This window comes from Lynx rufus, unplaced genomic scaffold, assembly GCF_022079265.1.
Source record: "Lynx rufus isolate CCGP_SWC_20201006 ecotype Redwood Valley unplaced genomic scaffold, mLynRuf1.p SCAF_8, whole genome shotgun sequence".
Lineage (NCBI taxonomy): Eukaryota > Metazoa > Chordata > Mammalia > Carnivora > Felidae > Lynx > Lynx rufus.
Genome location: NW_025814896.1, coordinates 10,429,641 through 10,448,853, shown reverse-complemented (window position 1 = coordinate 10,448,853; position 19,213 = coordinate 10,429,641). Strand labels below are relative to the sequence as shown.

General features: G+C 51.6%; 1 protein-coding gene across 2 annotated transcripts in view; it reads right to left on the bottom strand.

Moving 5' to 3' along the window:
* The window catches only part of ATP9A (ATPase phospholipid transporting 9A (putative)), a 129,339-nt gene that overhangs the window by 47,263 nt on the left and 62,863 nt on the right, over positions 1–19,213 (bottom strand). For both annotated transcript variants that reach the window (XM_047069043.1, XM_047069044.1), the window contains exons 10-14: positions 14,780–14,856; positions 12,001–12,161; positions 10,867–11,009; positions 9,816–9,928; positions 906–1,118 (exon numbers count right to left, since the gene is read on the bottom strand). In XM_047069043.1, the coding sequence (XP_046924999.1) occupies positions 906–1,118; positions 9,816–9,928; positions 10,867–11,009; positions 12,001–12,161; positions 14,780–14,856 (707 nt within the window). The remainder of the gene's footprint in view (positions 1–905; positions 1,119–9,815; positions 9,929–10,866; positions 11,010–12,000; positions 12,162–14,779; positions 14,857–19,213) is intronic.

Genomic DNA, 19,213 nt, shown 5'->3' with positions numbered 1-19,213 from the left:
ATGGAGGCCTCAGGCCGCGAGGATACTAAATGCTAAATGGGTAATTGTATGGCATGTGGATTGTATCTTAATAAGGCTGATGTTTTTAAAAAAGGGAAGATGTGGATTAAACGGGACCTTTATGTGCTGGCCAGCTGAATCACAAACAACACCTCTTTGCTATTTGTGCACTTGGGATGGATCTTTTTTTTCTTCTTCTTCTTTTTTTTTTTTTTAATTTTTTTTTTCAACGTTTATTTATTTTTGGGACAGAGAGAGACAGAGCATGAACGGGGGAGGGGCAGAGAGAGAGGGAGACACAGAATCGGAAACAGGCTCCAGGCTCTGAGCCATCAGCCCAGAGCCCGACGCGGGGCTCGAACTCACGGACCGCGAGATCGTGACCTGGCTGAAGTCGGACGCTTAACCGACTGCGCCACCCAGGCGCCCCATTCTTCTTCTTTTTTTTAATGAAGTACTCTGAGTATCCTCATTGATTTAAAAAAAAAATTTTTAATGTCTATTCAGTTTTGAGATAGATAGAGACAGGGGGTGGGTGGGGGAGGGGCAGAGAGAGAGGGAGACACAGAATCCGAAACAGGCTCCAGGCTCCGAGCTGTCAGCACAGAGCCCGATGCGGGGCTCGAACTCACGGACTGTGAGATCATGACCTGAGCCGAAGTCGGACGCTCAACCGACCGAGCCCCCCGGGCGCCCCACGTTTGGGACATATCTTAAGTCCGAGAGTGTTTCCTCTAGGGGGAAGGAAGTTCTGCACGCGTGTGAAAGTGTGTTTCCCTGGCAGGGCCGCGTCACCCTGGCTCGCGTCTGCTCACAGGTGGCTCCCCGGGGAACCCCACGCCCGGCGTGTGGAACAGAGGCGCACGGCGTCTCTCGGCGCCTCGCCACGCCTGCCGGCGGCTTACCTCGTCCGGGCTGGAGGCCTGGTACACGCGGCAGGAGTCTTCATAGCGCTTCTCAGCCTCGGCCTGGTCGGTCGCGCCGTTGGACTCGTACACGGGAGTCACGTTGTGGCAGAGGGCGATGGCCTTCACGGCCTCGTGCACACGGCTACTCATGGTCCGCCGCACCTTGGTGGTGAGCGTGGGGCCCTTCTGAGCAGGCGGTTCCTGGGATTGCTACAGGAAAGACAAAAGAACAAGGAGGATGACTGGAGACACAGAAGGGTCTAGAATGTGTGGAAGAGCAACCATGTGGAGACACTGCTTTTCTTCGCGTGGCTTCGATGCACAGCGCTCAGACGACATCTGCAGTGACACTGCGCTCAACGGCAAGTAATTTTCAGGAGCCCAATCATTTACAGCAAAACGGAGGAAAAAATTACAATTCAGGGGATGAGGGTCATTCTACCCGTGAACAAGTGAATCCGTCTTCCTTTCGGTGGCGTCAGGGCCTCTGACAGAGCGAAGCCCCCACTGCGCTGCAGGCGAGGCCGGTGAGGTCAGGGCTTCTCAAGCTGGGCGCTACCGACACGTGGGTAGGATGATTCTCTATTGCAGGGGCTGTCCTGTGCTCTGTATTCTACAGACCTCAGATGCCCTCCCATGGTCCATGGAGCCTACCTGGTCAGCCCCTGCCCATCTCTGTAACCTCCCTTCTTGCCATGTTCCTCATCCTCCTCTCTGCTCCAGCCACACTGGCCTTCCTGTTCTCTGAAAACTGCCACGCTCCTTCCTGCCTCAGGGCCTTTGCACCTGCCTTGCCCTCTGCCGGGCACATCATTTCCCAGATCTCAGCAGGGCTGGCTCACTCCATCTAATCACTGAAGGTCTCGATTCAAACGCTGCATCCTCAGAGAGGCCCTCCGCAAGAGCCCCAGATTATCTTCCTGCCAGAAGTCATGCTTCCACGCTGCAATGCGGGATGTCGTGTTCTGGCTAAAACCAACTTGTTGACCTGACGACTCTCCCGTTAAGCCGTGAGAACGGAACTTGTCCATGTGTGTGTTGTCTGTCACCGCAATCCTAGGGCCCACTGCAGCGCCTGGCACGCACCGGTATTTGAGGAGCAAATGAACAACTTTGTGTTGCTAAGGTGACAGTGGCACATCTTGCCCGGACAGGATTTTTTTTTTTTTTTTCTATTTCCAGGAAGAAATAAATATCGAATTGGCTGACATCAGTTCTGGGTTTTACATCACAGTTTGGGACAAAAAGAACCCCTGCAACATAGTCTTGCTCCACGGCTGAGCCCCGGAAGTCAGAGAAGTTTCGGGAGCGACTGGAGCCCACGGTCCATTAGAAACGTATTTCATCCAGCAGAAGGGAAGGGACCCGATCTTTTCGAATGAATCCCGTCTTCTACCCGTGAACATGTGGTTGCCCAAAATAGAGAACAGATGAGAAGAAAACGACTTTCATTTAATTTTTTAATACTATTTTTAGCAGTGGCATTAGACTCCTCAGGTAATTAGACAATTACTAAATTATTCTGGTCATACAGGCACACACAGTGCTCCGGCTTCCTGCTCTGTTAACCTTTGGTGCCAAGAGGACACGAGTTTCACTTCCAGGCCAAAGGGCACTGCATGGTTACGATAATTAGGGTAATGAATCAGAACTCCAGTTTAAATGAATCATTATTTGCCAAGTGCTTTCAATTATAAAGAATTTACCTCTAAAATTATAACAAGGACTGAAGATTTACAGAAAGGTCCTCTCCGCTGGAAAGACCAAATCCAGAACGTTCTCTCTGAGCTCTGTAATTTATGTTCTAGCCACAGACGCGTGTCTTCATTTTGCCCACATTCCTTAGCACCTGGACCAAATTATTATCTAACATCAGGGGCAACAGCAAGACCTCTGACCAAGCCATCGCTTTGGCCGGCAAGGTTTGCGGATAGCGGGTTTGAAGGAAAGGACGAGCGAAGGGCATCCTTCGCAAACCTCTGGATTTTACGAGCAATCTGATGTCAAATCTGCAGAAGTCACATACTTCCGGCAGTATTTCACATGTGGGCTGCCACAGAGCTTTGGGGTTTTGTATCCCAGGGGAAACCAGTCTAGAGCGAGGCAGAGAGAGAAACACGGCCGCTCAGGTCTTTGCAAAGACCTCACTTCCAGACCAGAGCACCATCCGACAACAAGTCAGAAGGCGAGGCTGATTGGCCCCAACCAACATCACAGGGATTGGTGTAATGTCCCCACGTTTGTTTGTCTCTCTCCCCAATCAACAGTTACCCCCCTTTCCAACGAAGATGTCTCAGGGAGGAGGAATTAGAATTGCCGATTCTGAAACCGGCTTTTAATTCTCAAAGAAAAGGCTCATCCACACACCGAATGGCAATCCACGTAGATCACTAAGGTGCTGGGAATTCCCAGGGGCTCCGCCAGCTTCCCCATTTGTATTAGGGCCCGGTTTTCAAACACCCTCACGTTGCCCATATGGAAGAGTTTCACGTCGTACAGTGTTTATCTCCAGCCTCCTCCCCACAGGCCCTTTAACCCACACACATTTCTCCTTACTTAAAAAATACCAGGGGAAAATAAAAACAGATGTGGTATCCACAGAGGCAGGTTACAGCTCTTTTCGCCCTGGGGAGAAACCACCAGTCCTCTCGTGGAAGGGGCACAGCACAGCTCCACATGAGGTCAGAAGCTAGAGGAGGAGTCAAGACCCCCACGTCCAAGGGCCCCTGGCCCCGGCCCTCGGGTGGGAACCTCGCACCACATAATGCTTCGAGGTCATTCGACATATCCCAGCCAACACACGAGACGCAGAGGTGAAAATGAACCATAGACCTCCATTTCTCGTTATCGATCCATGGCAGGGACGCGCCCCAGCGAGAACTCCAGTCTCTGTACCGGAGGAGAGACTGATGCAAAAACTCAATGCTGAGTCACCACAAGCATCCCTTTTCTTTCTGAAATGCAATGAAAACGTCACCACTTACGAGCATGCGTAATACTCACGGATACTAGGAATGGGCCGCCACTGGTAAAAATACACTCACATCAAAGAGGAAGGACTCCTGTTTCGACAGCCCTGCTTCACTCCCCAAATAAAGCTCAAAGCTGAGAGCTCATTAACCTCAAAGGGCCACCCCCACAGAGACAGGCTCACACCCACTACTTCCAGATGAGTCCACGGAGGCACAGGATGATTAAGCGGCTGAATAACCACAACGTTTACCGCTCAACAGACATCCTCCAGCATGACACAGGCAGCGCTTTTCAACTTGTTGAAACTGAACCCCACAGAACACCGGGGTTCTCAACATGGGCACTTTCGCCCCTCCCCCCCGCCGTGGGGTCCGGAGATACTCTTGGTTGTCACAGCTAGGGGAGGGGGTGCTACAGACACCTGGATGGTAGAGGCCAAGGGCGCTGCTGACCATCCCGCGACGCACAGCTCACACAACGAAGAACGATCCGGCCCGATACGTCACTGTGCCAGGGCTGAGAAGCGGGGTACAAAGCCAGGGCCTGGACTAGGGTGCGGGAGGGGAGACTTCACCGTGCTAATCCAGAGCTGGATCCCATCGATTCCAAACTGCAGAACTGTGTTCATCACGGACTTCTGCCTGAATTTTTTAAATATCGCATCACCATAGGATTTATCTTGACTGCTGTGTTTGGGGTTGTTGCGGGTTTTTTCCGGCATCTCATTAAGTTTTGCTCCTTGGGGGCATACCTCAGTCTCCTTACCCTAGTCCTGGCCCTGTTAGAAAACCATTAAAATTATCATAATCACTGACACGAGTGAAAAAAAGTTAAGTTGGCTTGTGCGTGTGTGTGTGTGTGCGTGTGAAGAAAAGTAAATTTGATAGTGATATTCTAACAGTGGTTCTTAACTGGAAACGCTTCTCAGAATAACCAATAAAGATTTTAAGAAATATGTATGTTTGGGCCTTCTATACCTAAAGAATGCAGTAAGGCCCAAGCATAGATATAAATACAGAGGGAGATTTTCTAAACCTTACACACAATTCTGATGCTCCACTCTAGTTAAAAAGAATTAGGAGGGGCGCCTGGGTGGCTCAGTCGGTTGTGCGTCCGACTTCAGCTCAGGTCACGATCTCGCGGTCCGTGAGTTCGAGCCCCGCGTCGGGCTCTGGGCTGATGGCTCGGAGCCTGGAGCCTGCTTCCGATTCTGTGTCTCCCTCTCTCTCTGCCCCTCCCCCGTTCATGCTCTGTCTCTCTCTGTCTCAAAAATAAATAAACGTAAAAAAAAAAAAAATTAAAAAAAAAAAAAAAAAGAATTAGGAAAGTATGACGGCTTCGTGTTGAGAAGGAAAAAGAAACATACACAGAAACAAAACATACCTCCCTCCAGACACGCAAAAGCAGAGGAACAGTTTGGCAGTGTAAATCTATGTTTTTTCTTCGTGCCTATCTACATTCTTTATTTCTTCTGCAGCAACGGAATGTATCCTAGGGGCGCCTGGGTGGCTCAGTTGGTTAAGCGTCACTCTTCGGCTCAGGTCATGATCTTGCCGTTCATGAGTTCGAGCCCTGTGTAGAACTCTGCCAACGGCTCAGAGCCTAGAGCCTGCTTCTGATTCCCTCTCTCTCTCTCTCTCTCATTCTCTCTGCCCCTCCCCCACGCACACTCTGTCTCTGTCTCTCAAAAATAAACTTTAAAAAAAAGATAAAAATAAAAATAAATTTTGCTTTAATTTTGAAGATGAAAATAAAGAGTGATTTTTCTTCGGGTACTCCACGGGTCATCTTGCAAACTGTTTTAGAGTCCACGGATTTAGACACTGATGTTCTGAAAAATAAGGGGAAACTTCAGATTCAGAGTAGCTGTTTTCAAACACTGCTGTTGTTTGGAAGGCTCACTTGTTACAAGTTTTATGTTTAGAGATTCTGTCCCAAGTGATCTGACCCAGTTGCTCCAAATACTGGGCTTCATGAAACACTGGCACAAAAATCCCATTATCCAACTCTAAATTTAAGTGAGTGACTGTAATGGGCTCAGGAGAATCTTTTCGGGTGGTGGGTATATTCCAAAATTGGGTTGTAGTGATCTAATTTAGTTATAGTTCCACAACTCTGTAAACTTACTAACAAAGTTACTGAAAGGGACACAACATAGCTGAATTTTATGGCTGTTTTAAAAACCCGGGAAAGCCTCCATAACCCCATCACGAAAGTATTTACGTGCTCGCTGCAGGATTTTTAGATGTCATGAGAAAAGAAAGGACACACCTCGCTGAGGTGGGCGGGTACTGTTATTCTGAGCTCACTCCAGTCTCCAGACAACCTAACCCTATAACACCCAGGCATTTTAAATTTTTTTTTTTTCAACGTTTATTTTTATTTTTGGGACAGAGAGAGACAGAGCATGAACGGGGGAGGGGCAGAGAGAGAGGCAGACACAGAATCGGAAACAGGCTCCAGGCTCCGAGCCATCAGCCCAGAGCCTGATGCGGGGCTCGAACTCACGGAGCGCGAGATCGTGACCTGGCTGAAGTCGGACGCCCAACCGACTGCGCCACCCAGGCGCCCCTCACACCCAGGCATTTTAAATGCAAGGCCAGGACGGGCAAATGAATTCACGAGCTTCCGCTAAGGAAGGGGTGTGGGGTAGAGTTCATGGTTAAGACGTGTCGTTTTCTGCCTTTTAACACTTTACTATGAGTGCTATCTGTGCTAAGGTGAAAACGGACCATAAAAGCTGAGCTACGCAAATATCCCCGAGAAGGGATGGTTTCTGTAAATACCACAAGCTCATAAAAGCACCACCGAAATGCGCCAGGCTGTGTCTCCTGCCGGGGGACACGCACCGTGACCGTGAAGCTGTGCAGTGTAATCATCAGCTGGCCAGCGGTGCTGAGAAGGGGAATGGAGAGGCAGGGGTGTCCGGCCAGGCGCTGGTAAGCGTGAGATCCCACACGGTGGACCCCCTCGGGTGGGGCCCGGAAGGCATTTGGGGGCCGATGGTTCAGACGGAAGAGTCCCTTCCGAGGCAGCTCCCCTGCCCTGGGGGGGGGGGGGGAGGGAGGAGGGTGGGCATGAAGGCCACGCCTGGACCACGTGCAAGTCTCAGCCCCAAGAGGGAGCTGATGGTACAAGGGGGACCCCTGAGCAAGAGGAGAAGCAGGAAAACCGTGCGGGGGGGTCGGGAGGGAGACTGTAGACAGCCGAGCAAGGGAGAGCGGAATTTCGCTCTAGCGAGTGAGAAGGGCTGGGGTGCAGACAGCGAGGGGGAACACCAGTATCTGCAGAGCAATGGAAGCCGGGGGGGGGGGGGGGCGGGAAGGGACCGCCTAGGACGGAGGTACAGGAGCTGGGACAGAGCCCTGGGGGCACCGGTGCCACAGAGGAAGACAGGTCAGAGAGAGGGGCTGTGGCCTTTCCTTCCTGTCCAACAGAGTCCTCGTGATTTTTCAGGAATCCTAAAGTACATCTTTGAAAATGGTCCATGGACCCGTTTGGAGACAAGCCACAAATGCCCACACGGGAAGCCTCGAAGAAACTACAGGAGTTTCACCACTGACTGTACAGGAGAACGTTACATAAATCCAATTAACTGTCCTCCATTTAAAACCCACTCCCACTTCCCAGCTGCATCTCCTGCTCTGCCGTTTTTAACGGTTTTTTTTTTGTTTGTTTGTTTGTTTGTTTTTATTTATTTTTTTGGGACAGAGAGAGACAGAGCATGAACAGGGGAGGGGCAGAGAGAGAGGGAGACACAGAATCGGAAACAGGCTCCAGGCTCCGAGCCATCAGCCCAGAGCCCGACGCGGGGCTCGAACTCACGGACCGCGAGATCGTGACCTGGCTGAAGTCGGACGCTTAACCGACTGCGCCACCCAGGCGCCCCTGCTCTGCCGTTTTTAGGAGATAACCTGGAAACCCAGGCAGGCCTACCAGCGAATGTCCCGGAAAATTAAATGCCCGGTAGAACTGTGCCATGCAGTACTCATGGATTCCACCTTTAACCCCTGTAGAGAAATACTTCCCGCACATTTCTAACTGGATTTCTGACAACAAAATCATCGTCTATTTTGACAAATTTAAGTAAAACACGGCCTCTTTCTTCTCCTCTCCAAACAAGAGCCACAACATGTACCCGCGGGTAAGCACTTAGCCCTGATGTGTCTCAGAGTTACCAAGGCATCTGTTGGTATGTCATCTTATGTTTGTTTTTTTTTAAGTTTATTTATTTTTGAGAGAGAGAGCGAGTGAGCACAAGCAGGGGAGAAGCAGAGAGACAGGGAGAGAGAGAGAATCCCAAGCAGGATCCACCCTGTTAGCACAGGGCCCAACCCGGGGCTCGAACCCACGAACCATGAGATCGTGACCTGAGCCAAAATCAAGAGTCGGATGCTCAACTGACTGTGCCGGCCAGGCGCCCCCTCATTTTAAGATTAAAACACAGAAACCCAGGGGCACCCAGGTGGCTCCGTCGGTTGGGTGTCTGACTTCGGCTCAGGTCATGATCTCACGGTCCGTGGGTTCGAGCCCCACATTGGGCTCTGTGCTGACAGCTTGGAGCCTGGAACCTGCTTCGGATTCTGGGTCTCCCTCTCTCTGCTCCTCCCCCACTCAGTCTCTCTCTCTTTCTCTCAAAAATAAACATTAAAAAATTTTTTTTAATAATTAAACACACACACACACACACACACAGAAGCCCAGCCCTCCCCTAATCGTAACGCATCAGAATCTCTCGGGTATTCCTTGCTTTTGTTCCATTTTGTATTTAAAACGTCAGCAGCGGGGCGCCTGGGTGGCGCAGTCGGTTAAGCGTCCGACTTCAGCCAGGTCACGATCTCGCGGTCTGTGAGTTCGAGCCCCGCGTCAGGCTCTGGGCTGATGGCTCGGAGCCTGGAGCCGGTTTCCGATTCTGTGTCTCCCTCTCTCTCTGCCCCTCCCCCGTTCATGCTCTGTCTCTGTCTTTCCCAAAAATAAATAAAAGCGTTGAAAAAAAAAAATTAAAAAAAAAAATAAATAAAACGTCAGCAGCAATTCCGAGGAGCCGAGGTGGGAGCCACTGGTGTGACTTTTAAGGAATGTTAGCAATACCTTTCTGTGAAAAAAGGATCGATTTTGAAAAACTCTGTGGGAAAAAATGTGGGAGCAGCAGCAGAGCGGAAGGCCATCTCTGACAGGCTACTCTCCCGCACGCGGTCGCGGGGTTGACACGGAAGCTGATCGGTGACACTGTTTCAGGAGCAGGTGGCTCATTCCTGCTGCGTTGGCTCCTGACCAGGAACAGGAAGTGACACGAACCAGGAGGCCCTCAAAGCTATTTCTGGCACTCGGTAAAGGGCAAACAAGTTTCTCTTAGGTTTTTCCTAAGAGTCATAAGCGTTTCCGTAGAGCAGGTTAACTCTGGGAAGGAGGTAGATGGGGGAAGTCTCAACTGCAGTTTCTTTTTTTCTTTTTAATTTTTCTTTAACATGTATTTATTTTTGAGAGACACAGAGTGGAAGCTGGGGAGAGGCAGAGAGAGAAGGAGACACAGAATCCGAAGCAGGCTCCATCCAGGCTCCGAGCTGTCGGCACAGAGCCCGACACGGGGCTCGAACTCACAAACCGTGAGATCATGACCTGAGCCGAAGTCGGACGCCCAACCGACTGAGCCACCCAGGTGCCCCTCAACTGCAATTTCATCCAAAACACAAAGGACCGAAGGTCACCATGGGTTTGGAAGACGAGGTGGGGGCGGGGGGGGAGAGCGGGAACGACGGCGAACAGGGATGTGATTTCTCTCCTGGGTGATGAAGACGAAACTATAAATAAACCAAAAGCCACTGAAGGGCACACTCTAAATGGGCGAACTGGACAGTGTTACGAACGATAGCTCAACACAAGTGCTAATAAATGCAAAGGAACTGTTTCAAGTGTCAAAACAGAAGGGTTTACCTGGGTATAAATGCTAAAAATGTGGCTCTGTACTTCGTCCATGGAGTCGAGGCCATAGGCCACGGTGCCCAGATGGAGCCGTTTGAAAACCATCTCATTCTGGGTAAGCGTTCCTGAAACACAAGACAAATCGAGTAACTGTGCCCACATCCTGGGGCTGTCGTTCACCGTGACCACGGCTGCCGTTTCCTGAGAGTTTACTGCTAGGTGTTTGCGCTGGCCTCCACACTGCCCCCGCCGGGCAGACCTCCGTGTTATTTGGCCTGCCCAGAACCTAATTCCTTTTCTTTTGAAACGGCATCCTGGGGTTCCATGGGGACACGATCACCGTCCCTCCCTGGGCTGGTCAGGGTGTCTGACTCATTCCATCGGCCAGGATGGTGGCCCAGGACGTGCACTAGATTCTATGCTGAAGGCGTCTGAACCTCGAGCAGACAGATACCTGGACAGGAGACGAACAGAATCAAGTTCACCCCAGTGACGGAGTCCTACAGAGACCTCCTGCTAACGTACCCAGAAATTCTCTGGTTCTGCTCCCTCCTGCAACCTAATTTCTCTCTGATTTGGTGAGCCACCCCAGACCTTTATAACGGACGCTCTTTTGTCCCACGGCCGCCAAATGGTAGAGATGAAGCTTAAGCCCAGGTATCGCCATGCCCCCGGCCTTGCTCTTAGTCACTCTGATATTAAATTGCAAAGTATTTGGGGGTGTGGTTCTGAGGGCCTGAAGCCAGACTGCCTGCTTCTGACAAGGCAGTAAACCTCCCTGTGCCTCATTTCCTCATCTGTAAAATGGGGATAAAAATGCCCACACGATTAGGTGGAGGATTAGCTAAACAAGTATAAACGAACACCCAGAAGAGCGCCCCGTGCGTACTTAGTACCGTGTAAGGCTTTGCTGCTTGACGATGGCGACGGCCATCACGGTCACCGTCACCAAACAATCAGCCCTCATCCAAAGGTCCAGAAGCACCATCTGTAACACCTCCAGAAAGAGAATCCAGGCACCCGCCTCACCCAGAAGCCTGGGAAGGCCCAGGAAACAGCTCACCTGTCTTGTCTGTGAGCAAGTAGGAAATCCTCCCCAGCTGCTCGGGGATCGTGCTGGAACGAACCACGGTCCCGGGGATTTTCGAGTCCCTCCGAATCACCCAGCTGTACACGATCTTGCCCATGTCCAGGTTGACACGCAGACTAGTCAGAAGACCAGAGCAAACAGGTTAATAACAGCACATCTGCGAGGTTCCTAGGGTCTCTGCAGACGGCGAGGACTCTTAACACGCATCTGGGCCACAACATCTGGAACCCCTGCCTACAGACGCGCGTCTTCGGCTGAATCCCCACATCTGACAAGAGTCAACGCCGCTCTCAGATAACTCACCACCCAAGTTTTCACTTTCGTGAAGCGCTTCTATTTTGGACTAAGCTAAAACACTGAAAACTTTAAATGCTTTTAAAATACTGAAAGGGTAGTTGTCGTAGTCCTTTTTTTTTTTTTTTTCCTAATCATTGGTCCTCTGAGCCAACGTATTTTGATAATGTGCTGCTCTAACTTGCGGCAAAATCTACGTTAAGAGATTTACTACTGAAACCAGTCCGTGCACAGCTTCAGCGGCATCAAGTATGATCAGTCTGTTGTACCACCGTCACCCACCGTCCGTCTCCAGAACTTTGTATCTTCCCAAACTGTAATTCCATACCCATGAAACAACGCCCCGTTCTCCCCTTCCTCCAGCCCCTGGAACCCACCCATCTACTCTCCGTCTCCCTGAATTTGACTGCTCTAGGGAGCCCACAGGAGGAGAATCACACACATCTGTCCTTTGGGGACCGGCTGGTTTCCCTCGGCACAGTGCCTTCAGGGTTCATCCCTGTTGTGGTCCCCTTTGAGCCCGGACTCAGGACCCGTCTCAACGCAGCACTCCCAGCAGCCACTCCCAACCTCTTGAGCCGGCAGAGGAGACAGGACTCTGAGCGGTATCCCTGGCATAAAGCAGGCAAGGCAAGATCTTCCGAGCAGAGACTGATTCAGGAAAGGATGCTTCAGGGAGGAAGGCGCCCTCCCTCCTGATGCTACAGCCACAGAGCGCGGCTCACATCCTTGACCCTGGCAGTTCCCGGTCATCGTTCTTCAAAGGGACCACGAGGAAAGAGAAGACAATGTCATGGCTCGTCCTCTGCTTACCTGATGGGAATGATGTTGGAGAACAAGAGGAGGAAGCGGATGATCTGTAGGTACCAACGACCGGCAAAGTGCTGAAGGGCAACCATGACGAGCGACACCACCACCAAAGCACCAAAGAGGATCTTGGTGAGGCAATTCACTTCCAGGTCAAACAGGCCAATCTGCAGGACAAGGCACAAAGGAGAGCTAGTGGGTGCTGGTCCACTACCCGGAGAACTGATCCTCCACTCAAGAACACCTCCACCCCAGTGAGTCGGTAGGACCCATCAGGCCCCAGAACCTTTGGTTGAGAATACCGGGCTCTGTGGGCTGGACTTCCTAACAGACATCCAAAGAACCTCAAAGAATTTGGATTTCAATTTTTTTTTTTTTAACGATTAAGAAGAGTTAGACTTGGGGCACCCGGCTGGCTCAGTCAGTTAAGCAACCAACTCTTGACTGTGGCTCGGGTCATGATCTCCCGGTTCGTGGGATCGAGCCCCGCGTCGGGCTCTGCACTGACAGCTCGGAGCCTGCTTGGGATTGTCTCTCTCCCTCTCTCTCTCGGCCCCTCCCCCACTCGTGCACAGACTCTCTCTCTCTCAAAAATAAACTTAAAAAAAAAAAAAAGAAGATGGGGACTTGCAAACATATAAGCATGCTACCGCTGCGTTTGGTGGCGCTCTGTGTGGCGTGACCTCTGCCATCCGCCACTGCCGCCTGTAAAATGACTCCGCCCCCACCTCTCAGACCCGCACCACACGCTGGTCCAGCGCTGCCTGAGTTCAGGGCACACACACCGGGGGCACCTGACGTTTAAGGGCTGTACTGCTGAACACGAGGATCTTACCAACTGCGTATTTACACTAACGTGTATGTTAACAAAAATGTAACTGGCACACCAAAGCCAGAACTTCACAGAAACGTGGCCCAGGGTAAGGCTGAAACATCAAACAAACGGCCTTCCGGCTGTAAGGACGGTCATGACGGTGAGTGGCATTCGTTCACGGTGTCGACAGAGGAAATCGTTCTGTACTTTCTAGCTCCTCGAAACTGGAGGAGGGGCCGGGCTGGGAGGGCAGGTCACGGTGCGAAAGAAGCGACAACGGGGCCGCCACCAGGCAGAGGGCACCGTGGACCGCGTTTGCCACAGCCGGCCGTCAGCGGGGTGGGGGAACCCGAGGCCGCCCCCTCCTCGCTGTGCGGCTCGGCCGAACGCGGTGCTTCTCAAGGCCACCGCTCGGCTCAGACGAGCCCGTGGAAGTGCCTGGGCTCAGAGGCTGGGGTGAGGGTCAAGTGGGATGCGGGTGAAGGATGGAGGACACACAGCACACGGGTGCTCAACAGTTTTAACTTACAAGCTTTAACATTTTTATGAATTCACATACATACGTATGCATACCTGCTTATGCGTTACATGAACGCATCTGTAGATACGTAAACACACACACACACACACACACACACACACACCCGTATATGAAAAGACGGTAAGTTTGTATAAATGAAATAACACTGTTAGGTGTTCCTATCTTTTTTTTTTTTTTTTTAATTTTTTTTTTTTCAACGTTTATTTATTTTTGGGACAGAGAGAGACAGAGCATGAACGGGGGAGGGGCAGAGAGAGAGGGAGACACAGAATCGGAAACAGGCTCCAGGCTCTGAGCCATCAGCCCAGAGCCCGACGCGGGGCTCGAACTCCCGGACCGCGAGATCGTGACCTGGCTGAAGTCGGACGCTTAACCGACTGCGCCACCCAGGCGCCCCAAGGTGTTCCTATCTTGATTTTTAATTTTTTTAAATGTTTATTTAGGGGCGCCTGGGTGGCTCAGTCGGTTAAGCGGCCGACTTCGGCTCAGGTCATGATCTCACAGTCTGTGAGTTCGAGCCCCGCGTCGGGCTCTGTGCTGACAGCTCAGAGCCTGGAGCCTGTTTCAGATTCTGTGTCTCCCTCTCTCTGACCCTCCCCCGTTCATGCTCTGTCTCTCTCTGTCTCAAAAATAAATAAACTTTAAATAAATAAATAAATGTTTATTTATTTTTGAAAGAGAAAGAGCATGAGCAGGAGAGGAGCAGAGAGAGAGGGAGACACAGAATGGGAAGTGGGCTCCAGGCTCCGAGCTGTCAGCACAGAGCCCAACGTGAGGCTCGAACCCACGAACCACGAGATTGTGACCTGAGCTGAAGTCGGACGCTCAACTGACTGAGCCACCCAGGCGACCCTACTGTCTTTAAATCTAGCTCCTCGGGGGCGCCTGGGTGGCTGTCAGTTGAGCGTCCGACTTCAGCTCAGGTCGCAGTCTCACAGACCATGAGTTTGAGCCCTGCATCAGGCTCTCTGCTGTCACAGTGGGGTCCGCTTTGGATCCTCTGTCCCCCTCTCTCTCCACCTCCCGTGCTCATGCTCTCGCTCTCGCTCTCTCTCTCTCTCTCTCAAAAATAAATAAACATTGGGGCGCCTGGGTGGCGCAGTCGGTTAAGCGTCCGACTTCAGCCAGGTCACGATCTCGCGGTCCGGGAGTTCGAGCCCCGCATCGGGCTCTGGGGTTGATGGCTCAGAGCCTGGAGCCTGTTTCCGATTCTGTGTCTCCCTCTCTCTCTGCCCCTCCCCCGTTCATGCTCTGTCTCTCTCTGTCCCAAAAATAAAATAAAAAAATAAATAAATAAAATAAAATAAATAAATAAATAAATAAACATAAAAAGCCAAAATCTAGCCCCTCACCCAGACAACACCAATCATCAAGATACATCAAGTCAAAAAGTTCTGACAAGGAGATGCATCTTAGGACCACATACACACCTTACTTCGAGGATTTGAGGTATTCATGACACTCCGGAGTTCTCTGCCCGTGTACAGAACAACACCCACAACGGTACCTAAAATCAGGAAAGCATAATGCAAAGGGCTGTTAACAAAGATGATGATCTATGGCCACAGTGACCAGTATGGTAGCTAGTGGCCACATGAAGCCGTTTAGATTTAAATGCAATTGAAAGTAGTAAGTGAAATACAGCAGCCCATTCTCACTCCACGTTCGCCAGGTTCAAGTGCTCAACAGTCACGGCAAAGATACAGAGCACTTGCACCGTTGCCATAAGGTCCGCTGCTCAGTGCTGGTCCGTGCGGCCCAGCAGCCTGGGGGGGAGTGGAGGTCTGTCCTTTGTGCCTCTGCCCTCAGAGGTCTCCAGAGGTGCCTAGAACGTTCCTATCTTCATAAACAATTATGGAAGTTCAAATACACACTCTTCTTATTAGAGCATATTCTTCCCGCTGAGTCCGATTCCTTTCAGACACTGTGTCTTAACGAGACTACTGGGGGAACGGGGGGGAATGTCTGTCCACAAGACAATTCTTTCCTGAGAACTCCCCTGCTCCCTCTCACCCCCCCCATACCGCGCTTTCTAGAAGTCAACAATTTATAGGAGGAATATCAAAGGCTAGCTGACATTAGAAAAGATGCTCGACTTTGTGAATCATCAAAGAAATGCAAACTAAGCCATTTCAATCCCTATCACAGCAACAGAAATTCCACAGCTTGAGAACATCCAGGGTCAGCCGAGAGGCGGAGAAATGGGTTCTGCCGCACATGCGGTTGGCTGGAGCGTACGTTGGGACAACCCGTTTTGGGGTGAAACTGGCAAGATTAAAAATTTACCATTGTCTGCCCTTTGCAGGGTATGCCGTGACAACTCTCAACACGGTGGGGAAGACAGACAGCGAGGGAGCAAACGAGAAACAGGTAGTCACGGACAGTGGCAGGTGCCATGGTGAAGTTCAGGCAGAAGAACGGGAAGGGAGGCCAGAGAAGGCTGCCGGTCTGTGCCGGGTGGTCAGCAAAGCAGTCTCTGAGTTGAGGACACCTGAGCGGAAGCTCGAACCCTGAGAAGGGGCCAGCCCTGCCAAACCTTCAGGGAAGATTCCCAGGAGCACAAGCAACCTAGTCTCTGCTGGAACATCTGAACTCTCCTCCCTCAGAGGGACATGCAAAGCCTCAGAGAGCCTCAGAGTTGGTGGAAGGGCCCGAGCCCAGGTGAAGCACAGGGACTGTGTCCCCCGGACAAAGCCCTGGGAGGAGACACCGAAGTCCCCCTTCCAAGCTTAATGCACACGATGCGGTTCCCTTCCAGGAAGGCTCAGCAGATGGCAGGCCGGGGACAGCTCCCTGGAGGCTCCCTGGCAGATGGCAGGCTCCAGTGACGCAGGCCTGCGGCCGCGGAGACAGTTAGACTAGGGGTGGCCACGCAGCCACTGCACCCACTCCTGCACAGAGGTGGTGGGTCTCAGTCACCGACGTCCAGGGTTCAAGAGGGTCCTAACAACTAGGGCCTCTGAGCGGGTCCCCCGCTGGCGCCAGCTGACCTCAGTGCCTCCCAAGGCCGCTGAAAATGGCCTCCCCCCCACCCACCCTCCGCCTGTGCTAAAGACCAAAACCACCTCCACAAGACCCAAAGGCCAGCCACTGTCACCCAGAGAGAAACCACAGACCTCTGCTGGTCTGTACAGCACTTTAAAGGTTTTGGATTCGGGGCGCCTGGGGGCTCAGTCGGGTAAGCATCCGACTCTTGATTTCGGCTCAGGTGGCGATCTTGCGGTTCGGGAGTTCAAGCCCTGCTTTGGGCTCCACGCAGATAGCGCAGAGCCTGCTTGGGATTCTCTCTCTGCCCCTCCCTCTCCATCTCTCTCAAAACAAATAAATAAACCTAAATAAATAAAGGTTCTGAATTCATTGCCAACTTTGAAACACAGGGGTTTTCATGCAAAAAAAATTAAGGGGCGCCTGGGTGTCTCGGTCAGTTAAGCGTCTGACTTCAGCTCAGGTCATGCTTTTGCGGTTCACGAGTTCAAGCCCCTCGTTGGGCTCTGTGCTGACAGCTCAGAGCCTGGAGCCTGCTTCGGATTCTGTCCCCTCTCTCTCTGCCCCTCCCCCATTCGTTCTCTCTCTCTCTCTCTCTCTGAAACATAAATAAAAACATAAAAAAAAAGAGGGGCGCCTGGGTGGCTCAGTCGGTTAAGCGGCCGACTTTGGCTCAGATTGTGATCTCGCGGTCTGTGAGTTCGAGCCCTGCATCGGGCTCTGTGCTGACAGCTCGGAGCCTGGAGCCTGTTTCGGATTCTGTGTCTCCCTCTCTCTCTGACCCTCCCCCACTCGTGCTCTGTCTGTCTCCGTCTCAAAAATAAATAAATGTTAAAAAAATAAATAAAATAAAAAAACATAAAAAAAAAGAAATTAAGAATTCTGGCTTCTCGCTCAACATCAGAAGATGCGGTGACACTGGGTCCGCGTTTGCCACTGTACTACCAGCAGGTGTGAAGCACAGGCACTCGCTTCAGCCAAGGGAGGCTCTCGGCTCATCCTGGTCCCCACGGGGCCCAATCAAGCCCTTCAAGACTTTCCGACCAGAGCCCCTCCACCCCCCACCCCCGACCTCCACTTCCTGTGCTGTCAGCTCTCCTGACCCTCCACACTGTCACCCTCTGCCATCCGTCTGCGGAGTCAGACGCGTCCCTGTTTGGCCAGCTGGTTTCTTTCCCCAAGTCACACGGCTGCGGTCGGCTTTCACTCGGAGTTCTTCCTAACTCTCCACGACAGCGCGGTCCCGGGGTCAGCGCTGCTCTGTGACCCCTTTGTTCCCCATCTGTGACAGGACAAATGCTACCCCCTGAGCGCGAGCCTTCAGAAACGTCTACGGCAGTTAGATGCTGCTGCAACATTCAAGCATGCGACCACAGGACATGTCCCACCAAGCCTGGGGGCGAGGGGCACGCGGCGTGACTGCATGTGGGTCGCACGGTGGCCACGATCAACCTGCCAGGCTGGGGTCGGGGGAGGCAGCGGCACAACGGACTGGAGAGTCTGGGAAGAACCGGGCTCCGTGACACAGCCGGGCCACCTGCTCTGCCAAGGCCCCAGGCACCCCCCGCCCCCCCGCCGCCGTCCCTTCCGTGTCTCACCCCAGTGACTCGTCAGCTAAGCGGCCGGTGGCGGGTTACCGTGGCAACTGCATCCTCTACAGATTGATGCCGGCCAATGTCACTGGACCCTACATGCTGCCTGGCAAGTTTTCTTTTTTATTTTTTTTAAACTTTCAAGTGATAAGAGCAGAATGACCAAAACACAGGAGTTAGACTCTACAGAGAACAGAGAAGTAAAATTTCATCTAATCAAGGTCATTAAGGACGGCCGTTTCTTGAGTTGAGCACCAGGAAGGAAGTGGCTCGTATGTAACCTCACGGTCGCATTAGAACCACAACGTAGTCAGAGAACTACTCACTGAGAAGCAGGGGAAACTGAGGCCAGCTAAAGAAACGGTAAACGTCCAGCTTCTCAGACTCACTCGAAAACCTGCGCCCGCTGAAGGACTTGGCAGGTGCTGCTACCGGATCGTTGAAATCACTGCTCTCTCTGTTCCTACAGCACCACTCACAAACGGTCTGAAATTTTTTTCTCCCCTCTTCAAGGTCCCAACTTGCTTTCCACTCTCTGCCTTCAGGGAGATGACCTCCTAGGCTGTGTGACCTTAGGCAAGTTGCTTAGCCTCTCTGAGACTCAATTCCTCTTCATTCCATTAAATCCTCATTTAATGCTGTGAGACCAAAACAAGAGAATGACAGCAAAACACTCTGTAAATAAAAAGAGCCTGGTAAGTAAAACTTATTGCTGTTCATCTCTGAGATTAAGGCTGAGAAGCCTTTTCCACCTCAGACCCTCCACCTCAAACTCATTATCTGTATGAAGTTTAGAGTAAACTAGAAACACCACAAGGGTGGAGACAAGAATCTTCTGGAATGCTACCGCAGCACCAGGGCCTAGCAACAGAACATCGCCACATTACATAGAGGTGCTTGATCAAAGCCTTTTGGGGGAGCCTGGCTGGCTCAGTTGGGTATAGAGCACGCGACTCTTGATCTTGGGGTTGTGAGTTCGAGCCCCACGTTGGGGAGGAGACTGGACTTAAAATCTTAAAAATCCTTTAGGGGTGCCTGCGTGGCTCAATTAAGCATCTGACTTTGGCTCAGGTCATGATCTCATGGTTCACACGGAGAGCGTGGAGTCTGCTTTTTTTTTTTTTTTTTTCCTGCATGGAAAGAAGGAAAGCAGGAAGGAGAGAAGAAAATCACCAGAATAAAAACCAGATAGACGTGTGAACGTGTATTTATTACCACAATGTTAGGGGCGCCTGGGTGGCTCAGTCAACTGAGTGACCAACTCTTGATTTCAGCTCAGATCGTGGG